The sequence below is a fragment of the Trachemys scripta genome, chromosome 1, assembly GCF_013100865.1.
Source record: "Trachemys scripta elegans isolate TJP31775 chromosome 1, CAS_Tse_1.0, whole genome shotgun sequence".
In the NCBI taxonomy this organism is placed as follows: domain Eukaryota; kingdom Metazoa; phylum Chordata; order Testudines; family Emydidae; genus Trachemys; species Trachemys scripta.
The window spans coordinates 89,811,202-89,828,923 of record NC_048298.1 but is presented as its reverse complement, the minus strand read 5'-3'; the positions used below and the strand labels follow the sequence as shown (position 1 = coordinate 89,828,923).

At 51.1% G+C, this 17,722-nt stretch overlaps 2 protein-coding genes across 10 annotated transcripts in view; one reads left to right on the top strand and one right to left on the bottom strand.

Annotated features, from left to right (window-relative positions):
* The window catches only part of SGSM3 (small G protein signaling modulator 3), a 47,314-nt gene extending 42,674 nt beyond the window's left edge, over positions 1–4,640 (top strand). For all 4 annotated transcript variants that reach the window (XM_034775917.1, XM_034775908.1, XM_034775926.1 and 1 more), the window contains exon 22: positions 7–4,640. In XM_034775917.1, the coding sequence (XP_034631808.1) occupies positions 7–90 (84 nt within the window). In that variant the 3' untranslated portion in view covers positions 91–4,640. The remainder of the gene's footprint in view (positions 1–6) is intronic.
* A 644-nt stretch (positions 4,641–5,284) lies between these two features.
* MRTFA (myocardin related transcription factor A) overlaps positions 5,285–17,722 on the bottom strand; it is a 159,128-nt gene continuing 146,690 nt past the window's right edge. For 5 of the 6 annotated variants that reach the window (XM_034775866.1, XM_034775875.1, XM_034775847.1 and 2 more), the window contains 8 exons: positions 17,046–17,299; positions 16,345–16,516; positions 14,957–16,048; positions 13,468–13,575; positions 11,932–12,096; positions 10,829–11,005; positions 10,004–10,064; positions 5,285–9,455 (listed from right to left, as the gene is read on the bottom strand). In XM_034775866.1, the coding sequence (XP_034631757.1) occupies positions 8,941–9,455; positions 10,004–10,064; positions 10,829–11,005; positions 11,932–12,096; positions 13,468–13,575; positions 14,957–16,048; positions 16,345–16,516; positions 17,046–17,299 (2,544 nt within the window). In that variant the 3' untranslated portion in view covers positions 5,285–8,940. The remainder of the gene's footprint in view (positions 9,456–10,003; positions 10,065–10,828; positions 11,006–11,931; positions 12,097–13,467; positions 13,576–14,956; positions 16,049–16,344; positions 16,517–17,045; positions 17,300–17,722) is intronic. The other variant, XM_034775886.1, reaches the window with a different exon arrangement.

The following is a 17,722-nucleotide window of genomic DNA, read 5'->3' as shown; positions in this document are numbered from 1 at the left end:
CTGCAGGAGAAGGAGAAGAAGCCGCTGAAGGAAGGCGTGCAGGACATGCTGGTGAAGCACCATCTCTTCAGCTGGGACATAGATGGCTGACCCCGCCCACTGCGGACCTTCTAGACTGCCACACTCAACACACACTCTCTCCTCCCTCCCCCACCTGTGGCTGCTCTCAGCCCAGCTGAAGCGACAGCCTCTCCAGCTCGGCCGGGCACTGCACCCCAGGCACTGGGTGGTTGGAGGGCTGTGTGTGGTCTTGCAGGCAGAAATCCTTCCCCCAGCCTGTGCAGCATACCCTGCACCAGCTGCCCAGCTCTCAGTCCCATGTGTTCCCTTGCCCCCAGCTGTAAGTCCTGCTCGGGTGGGGGGAACTCCACCAGCCAGATTTCTAGCTTCCCTTTTGGCCCACCCCGCTGCTCCTCTGGGAGAGAGTTCTTAATCTGCCTACTATCCTAGGGGTAGTGAGCAGATCGGTGTGTCTGTCCAATGTTTCCAAGTGCCGCTGGAGCCCAGAATGTGAGGGCAGCATGTGAAGAGGCAGCTCCCCCTGCCTGTTTAGTAACTCCAGAGTCCATTGAGGGGGGAGGCTGAGGAATGCACAGAACCACCTGAACTTCCCTGTCTCTTGTGCTTTGGGAGCCTCCCTCTGTGAAAGATGTTTTGTCTTGTTGCTCCAGCAGTGTAATGGACGGATGAGGGTGCCGACAAGATGTGCCTAAGGGAGCAGCCAGTTACCAACTAGAACTGCCTTAGGGGATGAGGCTTTTTCTCAAAAGTGTGGAGGCAAGCCCCAGTTCTCCCCTAGCCAGAGGGAGTATCATACTGTCGTTTTAGCCTCTAGCCGTCTTGTTTTAAATTAACCAAAAAGATGTAAATGATCTCTAGACATATCTGTATATTTTGGCATCATCTTAGCTCAGGAAGTGGGTTCAGGCCTGAGCTGGCTCAGGGAGACTAACTCAGCCCCTACCCTGTGGGAAGAGGCTGAGGACTATAAGCTAGGAGTGGACCAACACTACTGCTGTAGGGTGAAAGCACTTGTTTGTGAGCACAAACTACTCATGAAATAACACTAGATTCTTACTTTCCTTTAGTCTTTGGGGTTGTAAATAAAGTGCATCGTGGGAGAGCTTTGGTGGTTTTCTCCAGCAGGGATGGGGGTGGCGGGTGAGCCTTCCTTTGGTTTGCTGTTGCAGGTCTCTGTGGGGTTTAAGATGGATGCCTGCTCTCTGAGCTCCTGGAGGGAAAGAGGAATCCTTTACAGGACCAGAGAATTTGTCTTTATCTCACTCAGTGACCCTGAAATCACCTCATCTCTTTTGTCCCTGTTTCCAACTGAAATGGGTCTTAATCCTTTACGGCTTGGTTTGGAATTTAGCAAATGGGAGCAGGCTGCACTGTGCAGTGGGATTTAGAGGCACACAGAATTGCATCCCCACCCCTGCAGGGAAGATGGCCCTCGCTATTGCAGAACAAAATATTCAGCTGTGGCTACGGCATTAGCGCCATTCTACAGCGCAACAATAGGGCCAGGAAAGACTAGGTCAAGCCTGGCTTGCTGACTAAAGCAGGTATCAGAACCAGCAGCACACTGCACCAGAACTAGTGAGAGCATGGTGGGATGGAATATTCAGGACACTTCTAATGGTGACATTTGTCAACAACAGCGTTTCCACTGTACAAATTAAAATCACATCCCCTGGGACTTATCAGTGTGAAAAAACACAGCAGGAAAAGCCGTTCTGCACTTTTTCGTCTGTCATGCAGTTTAAAAAAAAAATAAAGGTTCTTTGCAAGGCAACCACGCACCTCAGCATAGGGGAGTGGGGAAGAGAGGCTGTCTCAAAACAGAGTTCAGGGCTGAACACAGTTAAGAGGTAAGGTGCCCTTTATACTTCCAGGAGGGAACCAAAGAAAACAGGAGAGCCTTGCTTGACAGCTCTTTAGGAATTGTGCACTCCTGTGTCCTAAACCCAACCGATGGAAACCTCGAGAAGGTTGGAGACAACTTGGAGCAGACACAGATGAGCATAAGGCATGCCAGCCTGTTTCTATTCAAGTACTACTCTAACAGGAATGGATCCATTTGCAGGACACTTGCTCCCTGGGGATGCTCCACTGTAGGATGTGCACGCACTTGACCAGAGACTGTAAACAACAGTGTTGCAGTGCCACACCTGGAGCTCCAGGTGAGGGCATACAGGGAGGTGTAGACCCACTGCTGCTCCAGTTCCTTCTCAACTATGAAACCTGGCAGACTCTGCACATGAGGGGAAGAGCAGGAGGCAGAACACCCTGATGCATAAAACATCTTGAAGAACTCACATTACTGTACAGCTAGGTAGCCTCTCTATGACCTGAGGGATGCTCCAGTGTCGGAGATTCCTAAGCAGTAGGTCAACATGGAGGTGAGTAGTGAATTGAAGACAGGTTGGAGGACTGTCACTCAAGGTCATGTCAGCTATGGATGCAGGTCTGATGGTGTAATGTTTGACAAATGTGTGAACCAAGGAGCAGGTCGCAGCCCTGCAGGTTTCTGAGATGGTGATGTCCTTAAAGAGGGCGACAGCAGTGGACTGAGCCTTCACTTGCTGAGGGGGATATTTCACAGCAGATCAAGATACAATAAAACCCTCTTGGACAGGCTTAGGGGAAGTCAGCTGACCCCTCATCCTTTTCGCCAAGGATACACAGAGTCTTAATGCTGGCAGGGTAGATGGCAAGAACCCTACTTACATCTAATGGTTGGAGACTAGCTTCCTCCCTCAAGGGAGGGGCTTAGCCATTTACTGGTATTTTAGCCTACCTTGGTTGGTGTGAAATTCCAACAAGTCTTTAGGGAGGAATCAAGGATGGGGGCGCAGCATGACCTTTTCACGCTAGCACGTAGTGGATGGTGGTTCTGCCATGAGCCCTGCGTTCTCTCATTCTTCTGGCTGAGGTGACGGTGATCAGAAGCAAGTCTTGAGGATGAGAAAGCAGGGAGTTTGCAACTGCTGGTAAACCACTGAAGTATCTGTGTGAGGAGAGATGTACTAGTACCACAGCTATTCTACACACAAGGACCAAGATCTTGCTCCTTCTCATCAGTTTACATAATACATAGCTGCACTGCTGTCCGGCCCTTTCTGTCACAAAGTAAGTGCTGACATGGGTAGTGGCCTTCCCTTAGTTCCAGGATGTTCATTTGGAGTGAACTCTCTTGGATGAGGACCATTTTCCCTGTGCTGTGGCACTCCACCCAAAAGAGGCATCCAGTGTGAAGATTTTTTGAGAATGGTATTTCCACACCAACCTTCAGAGGATCTTTCCACCTAAGAGAGGCTAGTACTCAGGGAGGCACAGTGATTTGTTTGGGGCATACATAATCCTTCCCAAGGCCTGACCATCTGAGATGCAGCCTTGCATCTGGCATAATGAATGTGGAGGCCGACATGGCCTAGGCGTTGGCTGGGGGCTGTCTGAGTGGTTTCAGTGGCTTTCGGTGCCCATCTTGGTCTTAGATGCATATGCTGGAGGTGTCAAATAGTACCAAGCAAGATGCCTCTTGGTGCTGCTTGGTTGAAACCTTCTCTGAGTAGGTGGTGTTAGGCCATGCCAGAGTCTCTGGCAGAAGAAAGCGGCTTTCTTCTTTAGAGGCCTTCAGCTCTGAAACTGAGGCTGGAGGGCACTGGTATGGCCTGAGAGGTTGAGGCTAATGTTAAGGGACGTGTTCCTGCCGTTAAACCCCCCGCAGACTTTGCACGTGGATGGGACATAAGATTTTCTGAGGCACCACAGACAGCTTATAGGTCCTATCACTATAAGGAAAACCGTTCTGGCAGCACTGGAACCTTGGAGTCTTAAGCATAATCTGGGTAAGTGTCATAGACCACAAAGGCTGAAGGGGCAAGAATTTCAGAATGCCCCTCCCCCCCAAGTTGTGCAACAACTAAGGGGAAAAAACCCAAAACTAATAGGCTAGGAAGCAGCTGTCAATGCAGTTGCTCCAGCTTAAGCTGCAGGCAATTAAGTGGAGGGGTGAGGGGGTCTATATCTCCCTACGTCCTTTCATCTGAGAGCACAAGACCCTGCACTTCACAGGCACTCACCGTTATTTACAATCTCTGGTCAAGAGTGCAGGGTGCATACATGTCCTACAGCAGAGCCCCCATAAGGGCACGTACTAAATAACTGGATCTCCCAACTCCCATCCAAAGAGGGCAGCACCCTCCCCTCTACATTGGTAAAATGTCTTCCCCTTGGTTCAGTCGTGGAGAAATGGAGGTGGGTTAAAATCTGTCCTCGCTGTTTGGACAGAGAGAAACTTACTGTTTATGGGCATGCGGTTAGTCCCCCCACCCTGTATGGAAATATCCCTATAGTGTCACTCACCATCTTTACCCACTCACCAAGAACAAAATGCTACAGCATTTAAAAGCAAGACAAAGCATGCTGGGAAGGGGAAGCTGCTGTAGGTGCAAATAATGCACTAGGAGAGTTAGGATTCCTCCTCCTCTTCTCACTTCCCATACCTCCATTTCAAAGACAAAAGGTGAAGGGCTCTCAGCCTGCAAGGGCAGGGATGTCCTGTACCAATGCCTACAAGACAGACCTTTTGATCATGTTTTTTCTTTATTTTTTAATAAAATGTTTTTTTCCAAGTATTTATAACTGAAAAAATAATTCAATGGAAGGATCCATTCTCTCACCCCTTAACTCTTCACTCTTGTCCTTTTCCAGTTGAGTGTTCATGCTGGAGCCTATTGCCTCAGACTGTACTGATCCCCCCCGTTGCTGGTGCTGCATAGTGGAAGGGAGAGTGCATGCTACTCAAATACACATTATCAACAAGTAGTGGTTACAGCAGAAAGATTTTCAGGGTTACATTCAAGATAGAGGCAGAACATCAGGCTTTTGTTTTTCCCTGTGAGACGCAACAGGGTCTCCCAGGAAAATCTCTAAGAGTACAGAGAAGTAGAAGCCCTAGGTCCTTGCTGAGAAGCAGGATCATCTAACAGGCCACCTCCCCACCTGACCCTCCACTGAGAAGCACCACCAGCAATGGGAACCCAGCTCTAGTATTTCAGTACCAGCTACTGCACCCTTGCAGCCTCACTTTACAGAGGGCCTTAGGCCTCTTCCTATGCAGCAATAGCCCTCTGGATTTTGCAGTCCCCTGGGGAGTGGGGAGGAGTGACTTGGTTTACCCACCCTCTCCCCCACCCCACCCGGGGAACTGGTTTGATGCCACCTTCCTACATTGCACTTTGATCATTTGTTTTCTGCTTGATATTAACTCTTGTAGTTAGGTTATTTGTCCCCCCCCCCCCCCCCAAAAAAAAGCCGAGCCTCTGCTCCAGTGGGGCCAGGGATCACAGTGGTACATATAAAAGCAGCCTCCAAAGCCATACTGACAGCCTGGTTTTCACACAATACTGGAGCAGCTTAGGTCAGGCTGGAAGCCCCTCCAGCCCAGGTCCCAAGGATTACAGGAGATGGGTTTGTTCTGCCTCATACACAATTTCTTTAACCCCAGGAGCACTGAGTAAGTGATTCGGGGGGGGTTTGCAGGTACCCAGACACCTTGCTCAGACTCCAAGGGGTGATGTGATATGTAGAGTTCTGGGCAGAACAGATGCAGCAGCCATGGTGGTGTGAGCCCCCTATGCAAAAACTGATTCTTTTGTATCAGAAACAGACAGCCCAATTAGTGCATAGAGCTAGGGCCAGTCCAGGCCATAAGAAAGAAGCCCAGTTCCAGCCTCCGATTCAGCAGTCCTTTCCTGCCCGGAGGGGGGGGGAGGGAACAACCAGGAACGTTATACAGCTGCTCTATTGCTCAGGACACATGGCTTCTCCAGCACACCCTTGCAGTAGGGAAGGAGAAGAATGCACAGCTTTGCACCATGGGAGATGGGCACAGCTTCACTGACTTGTGTGCACACCAGCTAAACACAGAATAGTAAAAAGAAGCAATCGCCTTTGAAGGGCACGTGCAATAAGACTAGAACAGCTAAGCCGTGGCCTGATTCCATCTCCTCCCCAAACCATAGAATTACAATACCAACTCTCCTCCCAGAACAAGCAGAAGGGGCTCCAGCAATGCAAGACATGCTCCCCTCCCGGTGATTCAGGTATACCATGCCCAGCTGCCACTTATGCCTTGACATAGAGTAGGAGGGTGGCTGCACCTCCCCACTTTCCCTCCAAGAACAGCTAGCGAGGTATATACATATACAGAGATTCTTCCTTAGCTACTAATGAATGGCAGATACCAAGAGGCAAGAAAGCAGCATGAAACCCCCTCCTTCATCCTGAGGCATGTCTCTTCCCAGGTACGCCAGGGACAGACACCAGACTGGTTGATACACTGACATATTCAGCTACTGGGGGCAAAGGAAATTGCTTACCCCACCCTGTGTCTGTCCTACCATCACACAAGTTGGGTGAGGGGAATTCACTTTTTCCTATTAAATTTTCTTTCAAAGCCAGTACCTCCAGCCCTGGTCCTCTGAAAGCAGCACCACCACCACCAGCTTCTCCATAAGAGTCCAGTTGGCCATGCTGCCTTCTGCCCACAGCCATACACAGCAGACCGTCCCCGCTCCCCACAGGCTCAGCACCTGTCTAGGGCAGAAGAGGGGAGGCTCCAAACAGCATGGCTGGTTCACTTTTCACACGAGGTGGTGAATGACATCACTGACCAGAGACAGAACAAGCTTAGAAGGGGACTAGGATGAGTAAGACGTATAAAGGCTTGAAAGCAGCCCCTTCCAAACTCAGCCATAATTACCAAAGTCGCTTGGGGTTGAGAAGGCCATTTCTAGGTCACATAAACTAAGCTAAAATCCCCACTCTGCTGCAGCCTAGGGAGCTTAGAGGGGTAGGCCAAAAAGGGGATGGGAGGGAGACTGGGTGTGAAATTTCTAGTAAGAATTTTTTTTTTTCCTTTTACTCCTCTGGGACTAGGGTGAACATGGCACTGCTCAGCAGAGACCGTCCTGCCTTCGCATCTGCTTTAGCGATGCCTGAGAATAGCCTTCCACACCTCTCCCGCCTCCAGGAGGGGCCTGTGCCAGAGCCCTGCCCTGCAATGAACCATCTGCCACTGCTGCAGAGCAACATGAGCATGATGCTTGCCCTCTCCCCTTCATTTCTGTGACACACTGCATCAGCTGTTTTTCCAACCCTTCCCCTGGGCAGCAGGGAAGTCTCTCTGTCCCCGCAGGGGCTCATGGCATGGGTGAGCAGGGGGAAAGCTGACGCCAGGAGACAAATCGCTCACCTGAAAATAGTGTCACCCTAAGTTGCTTGTCTCTAATAGCCCACAGCACAGAAGGCCCCCTCACGCATGGAGGAGACATCAATAGCTGCCTCACCCCTGGCTCCAGCCACCCACTGGCTATTTTCCAGCACTCAGCCTCTTCTGGCCCTGGGCAGCTGTTAGGCCCAGACAGCCCAGCTGTGCCTAGTGAGCCACAGCTGCAGCAGGGCTTGAGCAGGCTGGTGCTAATGACCTGACAGCAGGGAGCTTGGGCTGCAGGCTGAGTAGGAACCCCAGGGGCAGAATGAGCAAGGGGCCTGATGCAGCCTGTGTGCCGGGATTCTTGGCCCACCCCCAGCTCTGCGGGAGGCTGGGGCCCCAATCGAAAGAGCAGGTTTTTAGCACCGTAATGCAGGTTGGGCCACTCTCCTTTTGTGCAATATGAACCCAGCAGCAGGCTTAGCCTTTCCTAAGCTGCAGCCATGACTAATAGCTGCTGCAGAGGGCCCACCTCCCCCTCCTCCCACCCAACACCCCATCCCGGATCAGCGGCTTCCAAAAGCCACACACACAAAGCTGAAGCCCGACCCTCCAGGATCCTAGGCAGGTACCTGCTCTACCACGAGTAACAGCACCTCAGAGCTGGGAAATGGAGGCCCCGTAGTCGCCTTCCATCTGTGTGGCAGGAAGTTCATGCGCCCCTTTGACTGGCTCTCAGCACAGCCTGAGTTTTGCACTGCAGTGCCCTGCACGCTCCTGTGGCAGTAGTTACTCTACTTTGCTCACGGCCTTGGCCCAGAGCAGGATGGGAGGGCTGGGTTTCCAGTCATGATCCCCTTCTCCCTGCTCTGGTTTCTCATCCTGGGTTGTGTGAAGGACTTAGTACAGGGCCCCTAACCAGCAACAACCTGATCTACTTGAGAAAGGGTATTTCTTTGGGCACTAGCATCTGTGGCTGTAGAACTCCCGTGAGTGAGGGGTGCGCTGCCTGGTCATTCCCCCATGGACCTCTCTCTCCTCCAGCCAGACGGCAGATCCTAACCGAACCCATCCCTTGTACTGCCCCTGGTCGAAGGTGGCTTATTGCTTGAGCGTCCCTTTGGCCTGAAGCTTCTCCTATAACCGAGACCCGCGTGACAGCTCTGGTCTGCAGGAAGAGCGGGGCCATGGCTAACGCAGTGCTCCCCCTTCCTTAAACAGCCGCTGGGAGGAATAGCTGAGCTGCTGCCTAACATGAGGAGTCCCTGTAAGTGACCGTTCACCCCTCCCAGCACAGCAGGAACCCCTTTGTTTCCCAATTGCTTTTAGGTTGGCCCCTGCCCTACCCCTCTCCTGGCTCCCAGGTGAGCTGTTCCCAGTTGAGCCAAAGGAGCAGGGGAGGCCTCCCTACCCTGCAGTGGTGATATTTCAGCTTTAGAGCCAGGGTATAGGCAGGGAACACGCCCATTTCAAACATCTGCAGCCCCTGTCCCCTGAAAGCTATGGTTACTGCTCTGGTCTGACCTGCTGATTGTAGCCCCAGTGAGCACAATGACCCACCAACAGCTGTGCCAGCCCTTGCCAACAGTACGAGTTTCACTACAGGAGGTCACGACTGGGGGAAGAGTTTACACGAAAGGGGCTCATTGTTGGTTGATTGGCCTCTTCCCGCCCCGTGCCTGTGCCCTCCCCCCCATTCCCTTCAGTGTCCATTCAGAGAGCTACAAGCAAGAATCCCAGTGCAGCTGCAGATCATGTCCATCAAGGAAGTCTGTGGAGAAGAGGCTGGGGACTGCAGTGCTTAGGGGAGCAAGGCTCATGACAGGGCCCCCCGAAAGCTCCAGCCAGTCCATGCTGTCCAAGTTACCCTCAGCTAGGTCCAGGACTAGTCCCCCAGTTGGCTCATGGGCAAAGTGCAATTCTGAGGTGTCCATAGGGGAAGGCGGGTGGTCCAGAATGGCTGAGCTGCTCAGCATCTCACTGTGGAGGTCATCGATCAGGGACAAGGGCTCAGGCCCATCGTGGCCTGCTGGCAGAAGGGGGAGGCCAGTGCTGCTCTCCAGGAAGTCCTCCAGCCGGCCTGCTAGGACAGGGTTAATGCAGCTGGTATGGCCAAGGGACATGTGCAGGGGAAGCTCAGAGGAATGGTGGCTGTTGGGCGGCGAGGCGCATGCTGGAGACACCGATGTCTCCTTCCCAGCTGGAGAGGGCTGCTCCTTGAAATCAGCTGAAATCTCTGTAAAGAAAGAACACAGAGTCCCAGGGTGATGAAAGGCTCCAGTTAGTGGAGGTCAGATCCTTCAGATCCCTGAGCTAGAGCATCACCAATCCTGACACCGTGGGCCATATGCTGATCACCAAACAGGAGCCAAGAAACCTCTCCCAGCTACACAGTAGGCTGCCTTAGGGGAGTTTTAAACCTGCCTTACAGAGAACCATCATGGGCCAGGGCCATGTGAGGGAGGCCAGCCCAGAGCAACCATAGGTCTGATGCAACGCAGCAGCTAGAGGAGTTTTATGCTATATTATACCAGTGCCTGACAAGTCTGTTTCATAGTGCCACACCATACCCTGCTTATGCTAAGGACAGCACCAAATGAAGAATAAGCAAGGGCCCAGGCCAGGGGATACGTACACTAGTGGCAAGACCAATCTCACCAACCCTGCGCCCTGTTGGGGAGCCAAAGGGTGAGAGTCACACTAGCGCATGAGCTCAGTGCTACACAAGCCATAGACTCAAACCCAGAGGTGACCAGCCAGCAACCTCACTGGTTCTCTCCTCACCTCCACTCTCTATGAGGATGTCAAACAGGTCGTCCATCTGTTGGCTCGAACAGCCGTTCTCCTGGGAAGAGAGTGTGATGAATTAGACCCACACTTACAAGACACACAGTAACCACCAATCTGCTGGCCTGGTCCTTCTCCTTCCCGCACTGACCTGGTAGGATGGTGCCTATAGCACATGGCACCAATGACCTCTGTCACCCCAAGGTGTTACTGGAAGAAGGGTGTTTATAGCAGTGTGGGGTCCTACCACCCCACCATGCCCCTGTATTATGGGTATATCTACACTGCAGCTGGGAGGGGTAATTCCCAGCTTGGGCAGACGTGCTCTTGCTAGCTGTGATCAAGTTAGTGTGCTAAAAGTATTGGTGGGGCCAAATTGCATGGGCAGCAGGATCTTCGATGGGATTGTCCTCGGCAGTTAACCGAATCCCTCGCAGCCACACTGATTATTTTAGCAGGCTAGTTCAATAAGGCTAGCATGTGTACCTCTACCCGAGCTCAGAATTACACCTCCATCCGCAGTGTAGACACACCCTAAGCAGGAGGTAATCTTACCTCAGTCTCAACAGGCATATGGGTCAAAGAGTGAAATGGAAGGTGACTCCATTCCCACTGAAACACCACCAAGGAAATTCACCTTGACTCCTTGTGTGCAGCTCAAGGTCAGTTAGAAAAGGCCCCATGTGTTTCAGTCTCTCCATTTCCTAGGCACCTGCCCCTGAATTCAGGGAGCAACGTGGGTGTTGGATTTGCAGAGGGCAGCCAACCCACATGCTCCCCAAGACGTTCCTTGTGGAAGCACAAGGAAGTGGCTGCTCTTACCTCATGGGGCTTTGGCTGTTGCTTCATGGCCTCTTCATAGCCTGGTGGTTCTTTCATCGGCACCGAGGAGCCAGGGAGAGGAGGTGAAGGGGTCCCAAAAAGGGACGGGTGCTGCTGCTGCTCAAGGTCCATCTGGGGTGGGGAAGTGGCAGCAGGAGAACCTGGCTGTGAGGATGACTGTTTAGAATGAAGGAGAACGGAGTGAGTAGGTAGAAAGACCATTTCATCTCCCACATCATGGCTGCTCTCACATGTCCTGGAGAGGCCATCCCTTCTGTCTCCGCTACCGCTGGCAGAAACCACACTGCTTCTGCTCTTCTCTCAGTATCTCTGCTCTTTCTTGCACTGTGTGCGTAGTACATCCCCAGATCACAAATGAAAATCCTCTGCTGTAGCACGCCCATGCCACAAACCACCACAGGACTGCACTGGGGTGAGGAGGAGCTCATCTGTTTGGGTGGGTGGATCCCCCCAGCACTTCACAGAGACACAGGACGACTATCCCCACAATATCAATGTAATCTGTGTGTGACAGCCTAGAACTGTTATTTTACCCTTTCCTCTCCATAATGAGTCTGCTTTGGAAACACAAAACTATTCACAAAACACAGGCTGTGGAGAAGTCCGCAGGCTCAGATAGTGTCAGATCTCACAAACTTAGCAGCGGGGGTGGGGCAGACCTCAGAAGAGAGCTCTCCAAAGGAAACCCAAGGTATTACAGGAAGTGGTGTTGGTGACTCAGCACTGATCCAGTACCGCAGAGATGTGCTAAAAATACTGTTAAGGCCTTAGCCTTTACTATGATCATTAAAGATCCATTCCACAGTTTGTTAAAGTAGGAATAATGGTCCAAGTACCCTGGAGGAACTCCAGCTCAGATAGTTATACATGCTGCCTCTCTAAATCTCTCTGGGAGTTTAATCTAGGAAGGTATTTTTCACTTTCCTTCACTGTAACACTGTGGGCAGCAATGCTGGTGCAGAGAAGTGATCCCTGTATATCCAGCCTCCAAAGTCCCTTACGAGTCTGCTCTCTCAAAGTGAGAGAGCCTGAAACTTGGCACTGTGACATGGTGGACTCCATGGGATATGCAGGGAAGCTACCTTTTTCGGCACATTGGGTTGTTTGGCTTTGCTAGGAGCACCAGTTTTCAGAGATCCTTTGTGGAAGCCGTTGAGGAAAAAGGGCTGCAGGTTTGGAGGTGCTGAGAAAGACAAAATTGTGTGGGGCAGCTGCCCAGTGACCACCTGCAGACCTGGCTTCTGAGCCTACAGGGAGACAAAAGGATGAAGAGAGCTACAAACCCCTGCATGGCATGTAAGCTAAGATCAATCACATATTCTGGCTGGCCTAAGGAATTTAACTCTTCAATGGAGAAAGGTGCCTTTGGTTAAAAAACATTCACCTCTGTATTAAAGGCCTTATCAAACCCATGCACTGACCCTCTTCAAAGATGGTCCCACAGCACATGGGTAAGAGCAACAGAACAAAGAAGTTTGATCACATCACTCAGACAAGGCCACTGCCTCCCCATTCATTTCAGGATCCAGTTCAAAAGTTACCCTCCTAATCCTTAAAACCCTTCATAGACTTGTTCTAACCTAACTGATGCACTAGGGAACACACTGAATTATCACCTCATCTAGAAGGGAGAAGATGCAGACCAGGAACTCCTGAGCGGTCACTGAGAAGGGTTATAACCTCTTCACACCTCGTTTCTTTATAGCATTACATCTCTGACAGCCAGACGCAATCCGTAACCAAAGAAAAACAGTTCGGGTGGGGGGCAAGGAGGGCATCTCAACATGGATAATCAGGACCCAGGTTTTAACGTGACACCTATTATTCCGGAAGGAGATTTCTCAGAGTTCATACCCCACCCCAGGGTGCAGAGAAGCCCTGCCAACCCCAGTGCAGTAACTGCCTTTTGATTTCAGTGGGAATCCTCAAAGGGTAAGGAACTACAACATGAACAAGGAGGACAATTCTGCCCTTTATTTGTTTACAATCACTTTGTAAGGACACTTTCACACAGTACTAGGTTGTTCAACTGCCGTGTGATTAAGGGTATGTCTACACAGCAAAGAAAAATCTGCAGCCGGCCTGCAGCTCAAGCCCTGCGAGCCTGAGTTGGCTGGCACAGGCCAGCCCAGGTTTTTCTTTGCTGTGTAGACATACCCTAGGGGCCAGAGCTAATACATCGTTAGGGATTCTCAACTATTCTTCATGCCATAAATCCCATGTTCAACCTCCTCAGATGCATCCCAGGATCCTTTACCCCAGTGCCTACTGCTCTTCTGTGGGAGTCACCATGGGAAATTGGCTCAAAGGTGTATGGCACGTCTGACACCCCAAGGAGGACTGGTTATAAATGGCTGAGCAAAGCTGCTTCAGCAGAAGGCCGGAGATATGAAATGGGAGCATTGTGCAATCCCCATTCATTCCCCCCAGGGCCAGCTCCCAGGCCGAGAACCAAAGCACTATGCATGGGGAAGGAAACTGCAGTGCAGTGGGGTCTCTCCCTCTGTAGTGATGGTCTCAGAACTGATTTGTCCACGTGCTCCCTTTCCCCTCTGTGACTCAGCCAACCACCAGACAAAGGGAAAACAAGGAAGGAATGCAAGCATGTGGTCAGCTACCTTCCTGACGGGCTGGTTCAGTAGCCTGGGAGGCTGCTGCTGCGAGTTGCTTGCAGGTAGCTGACACTGTGGTTGGCTGGATAGTTTAGTGGGTGACGACTGTACTCTCTGAAAAGAAAAAGATGAATGAAAACAAAGCTATTCGCTGTACTATTTGAGGGGGTTGTGGAGGCTGGAGGGAGAAACAGGGTTTAGTTTTCCTGAAGCTAAAATGAAGTTAAATGTATTTCCCAACCCTTACATCTTTAGAAAATTCACTTGTTAGTTTCTCCTAGCAAGAAAATTGGAACACTGCCTACTATTAGGTACACAGGAATTGCCAGGCCGAATCAGGACCCGGTCTCTGAGAGTGACCATTACTAGCAGTTTCTGAGGAAGGTGCAAGAAACAGTTCAGTAGTCAGTTATGGGAAGAACTACTCCCATTTCTTCCTAACCCCGAATAGTTAGAGGTTGGCTTATACCCTGAAACTTGAGGGTTTCTGTCCCTGACTAGACTTCTGGAGTCGGTGTTCAAGGTACTTTTGTTAAATGCTGACTTGTCTCCCACCAAAATCAAAGGGGAAAATTAGCTGGGCTGGGCTCGTCTCTATCCTCTTCAATGAAAGGCCTTGCTTTCTGTCAGCTCCACTACAAAGTGGCACATGGAAGAACAAAACAAAAGATCATTTAACAAGACACACTCCTGTTCTCAGGGCTCTGATTTCAGCATTCAAACCTCAATTAGACAAAGTCATCTACTGGAAAACTCGAGCCACAATCTCTTTTCTCTCCACAGTGACGAGTGGTGGAATTCCCACTGCCTTTTACTATAGCGTAGTAAAAACCTGTCTGCAGTGTTGTAGCTTTGTTGGTCCCAGAATATTAGAAAAACAAGGTGGGTGAGGTAATATCTTTTATTGGACCAACTTCTGTTGGTGAGAGACACAAGCTTTTGAGCTTACACAGAATTCTTCTCCTGGGGACCTGAAGAGGAGCTCTGTGTAAGCTTGAAAGCTCCTCTCTCTAACCAAGAGAAGTTGGTTCAATAAAAAATATTACCTCCCCCACCTTGTCTCTAAAGACTTGTTCTTTCATACCCTTTTGGACCAGGAATCAGCCTTCCACATCAGACCGTTGGTCTGCCTAGCCCAGTGTCCTACCTGTAACTGTAACCAGAACCTGATGATTTGGGGAAGGCTAAGAAGCCTCTAAGGTACCTACTTAATTATGTAACACTGTACATGAGGTTTGTCTGCATGGAATTTCCTCCCATCCCCTGACACTGATCTGTTTTTGTCCTGAAGCAGAAGATTAGATTACACTCATCTTGATTTCCATAGCTACAAATTTTAGAGCCAGTCATAAGATCATCCAACCATTTTAATTTGTAAAATTAATTTCCGAATTGTGATGTCACTCTGTGGTAAAATGAGCCCCCCATAATAATGACCAGGGACTTGCAGAGCAGGACTAGACTGCCTAGCATGGGAGCGACAGTGCAAGCCTACCTGCAATGGTGTGCAGCTATTCCCCTGTGGTGAGAGGCCCCGCCTCTCAGCATTCTGATTGGTCACTGTAAGGACAATGTGGGTCCCTGTGGAATCTGTGATGAGGGTAGGGGGAGGGGCCCCCTTGATGAGGTCACTCAGGGGACCCCCTTGCTGACCAAGGAAGAGCTGCGGGGTGTGGGACTGGCATGGTGGCTCTGTTTCTGCTGTCAGCACCTCCTGTTTCACCATCACCGCTTTCTTTGGCACTGAGCTTGGATCTGAAGTGTCCATTTGGCTAGTGGTGGACACAGGGTTGAATTGATCCGTTTGGCCATCAGGCAGCCCTGCAGACTGGCAACTCGGAAACCCGTTTTCACTCTTAATCTGGGTGCCAAGAGCCACTGGACTAGAGGCAGGGACTACTCCGGTTTCCATGGCTAGTAGTGGCTGCTGAGACCGTTTCTCCTGTTCTAGCTGCAGCCTCAGCATCTCCACCAGCTGCTGCTTCTGTTTCAGCATTCGGGTGAGTTCCTCAATCTGCCTGTCCTTCTCCTGCAACATCTGATCTTTATCCTGGACCTCCATATCCTTGCTGCTGCTGGTGCTGCACCGCTCCAACCTGGGTGCTGGATTTAGGCTGCAGGAGGTAGCCTTAGAGCTCTCTTCCTTCATCAGGAACTGCACTGGAGATGCCTGCAGGGTAAGCTGGGTCAGAGGCGAAGTCACCGTCTCTCCAAAGGCATCTCCAGTGGCAGAGTTCTCATCCCCAGTGCTCATCTGTGAACGCTCTGAGGGGGTGGGCGAAACAGGTGGTGTTGAGCCTGTGCTCCCAAACTTCATCATGCCATTGCTGGTGACGGTGGCCACAACTACCTCTGTTGGTGCAATGCCAGTAGTGACCAGGGCCGGCCCAGTGCTCAGCCTAGCAGCTGGGAAGGCTACCACCACCTCAGCAGCTTTTGGGAGGATGGCTGTTGCACTGGGCTTGGGATTGCTGGCTGTTTGGCTGCCATTCTGCTCTTGGTAAGCTCTGAGCCGCTCAATCAGGTCCGTCTTGGTGCCTGAGACAGGCAGCGCCCTCATCTTCAATTCTTGCTTCAGCTCTGCCACCTAAGAAGGGGAAAACTGTGTTACAACTAAAAGAAAACCCACCGCAACCGGACCTGCCTTTAACACATATGTGAGTCATGAGACAAGGGACTGAACTGACAACCCGGCAGACTCAGGGGTCCTTTATTCCCACACCCCAGGTACAGCAGCAATGCAAGCTGCCACTACATACTGCCCTCTCAGTGTGCCTCAGCCCAGCTCCGGAGCGGCCACCTCATTCAGTCCTTGCCTTCTCAGCTGACAATGCCAATAAGGGGCCAATTAGTTTTAGTGCTGATGGCGGCATGGACATTTACCTTCATTTCATCTAGGTTGGTGGGGAGAGGGCCCGGTTTACCCACTGTGGCATTACTGTTTTGTCGCATCAGCCCACTAGAACTGGAGGATCCAGAAGATGCGCTGCTGCCGGTAGCAGAGAGACTACGCATGGCAGGGGCACTAGTGCCACTCTGCTGCTCTCCTGGAGGCCTGCAGGAAGAAAAAGTGTGGATATCAGAATCAAGGTGGAAGGGATCCTCATAGCCCACCAGCTGTGCTGAGAAGCCCAACAAGGACATTTGCAGCACTGTGTGCCTGTGGAAGCATCTAGGGCACCAGCACCCCCAGTGTTAAAGCACGCCAATAAATACCTTCTGACTGTACCGAGATACTCCACTCTGGCCACTGAAAAACCAGCTAACTTCAGCTGCTCTTGCCTGACAGATTCACCCAACACAGACCACTTCTTGAGGGTGACAGTAACTTGACAGGATTTACAACTCCTATGCCTCACACCTTCCGAGCTCAATGTGCTTGGGATCTGATGAACTTACTAAGGGAGCGAGTCCCTCACAAGGGGTGGGGAGAGGCAGGAGAGGATCGTGGGCAGTGCAGTAAGTACCGTCCTTTGGCAGGGCAGATAGGATGGTCTGGTAGCTAGTGCAGCTCATGGAGACCATGAGTAGGGACGGGAGGGCAGGGGGTTCCATACGGATGAGTAGTGTTGTGGGACCCGTACTTTGGTGGGGCTGGCAGGATGGTCTGATAGTTGTAGTGCTGCTGCTGCTGCTGGTTGAGGATCTGGAGCTGCAAGAAGAGCTGTTGCTGCTGCAGTATTTTGGCATAGGATGAGTCCATGGGGGGAGCCCCTTTGTCCTGCTTTTGGTCCGGGGGGATGTACTGGTGGTATTTGAGCTTCTTGACTTTCGGCTTCAATTCCTTGGCTTTTTTACTGCGCTGAGACTTCTCGCTGGCAGACTTGGGCTGGCTTTGCTATTCAATGAGAGAGGGAGGGGAGGAAGAAAATAAAAATAGATGTAACAGATGCACTGGGATAGCATTAACATCTAACCAAAACCTGCAGGCAAACCAGGCTTTTTACTTCAACACTCTCTCCAGATTTGACTCCGGGGCCTTTCCACATTCTTAAAGCAGGAATAATAGTACACACTCAGCAGCTCGGCTAGCTCCAGGACCTTACACAGCACCAGAACAAGGGTACAGAGTCAAGAACACAAGAAGGATTACCACAGCGCAACAGACCATTGAACAATTAGCCCAGACTCCTTCTCCCTGACCAGGGTCAAAGCTAGATGCTTCAGAGGAAAATTTTTATATCTAGGACCCTTGGCAACTGCACTATAATATGTTCGGAAGGGGGGGAGACACCTTCCTGACCTAATCCCTGTCTCAATG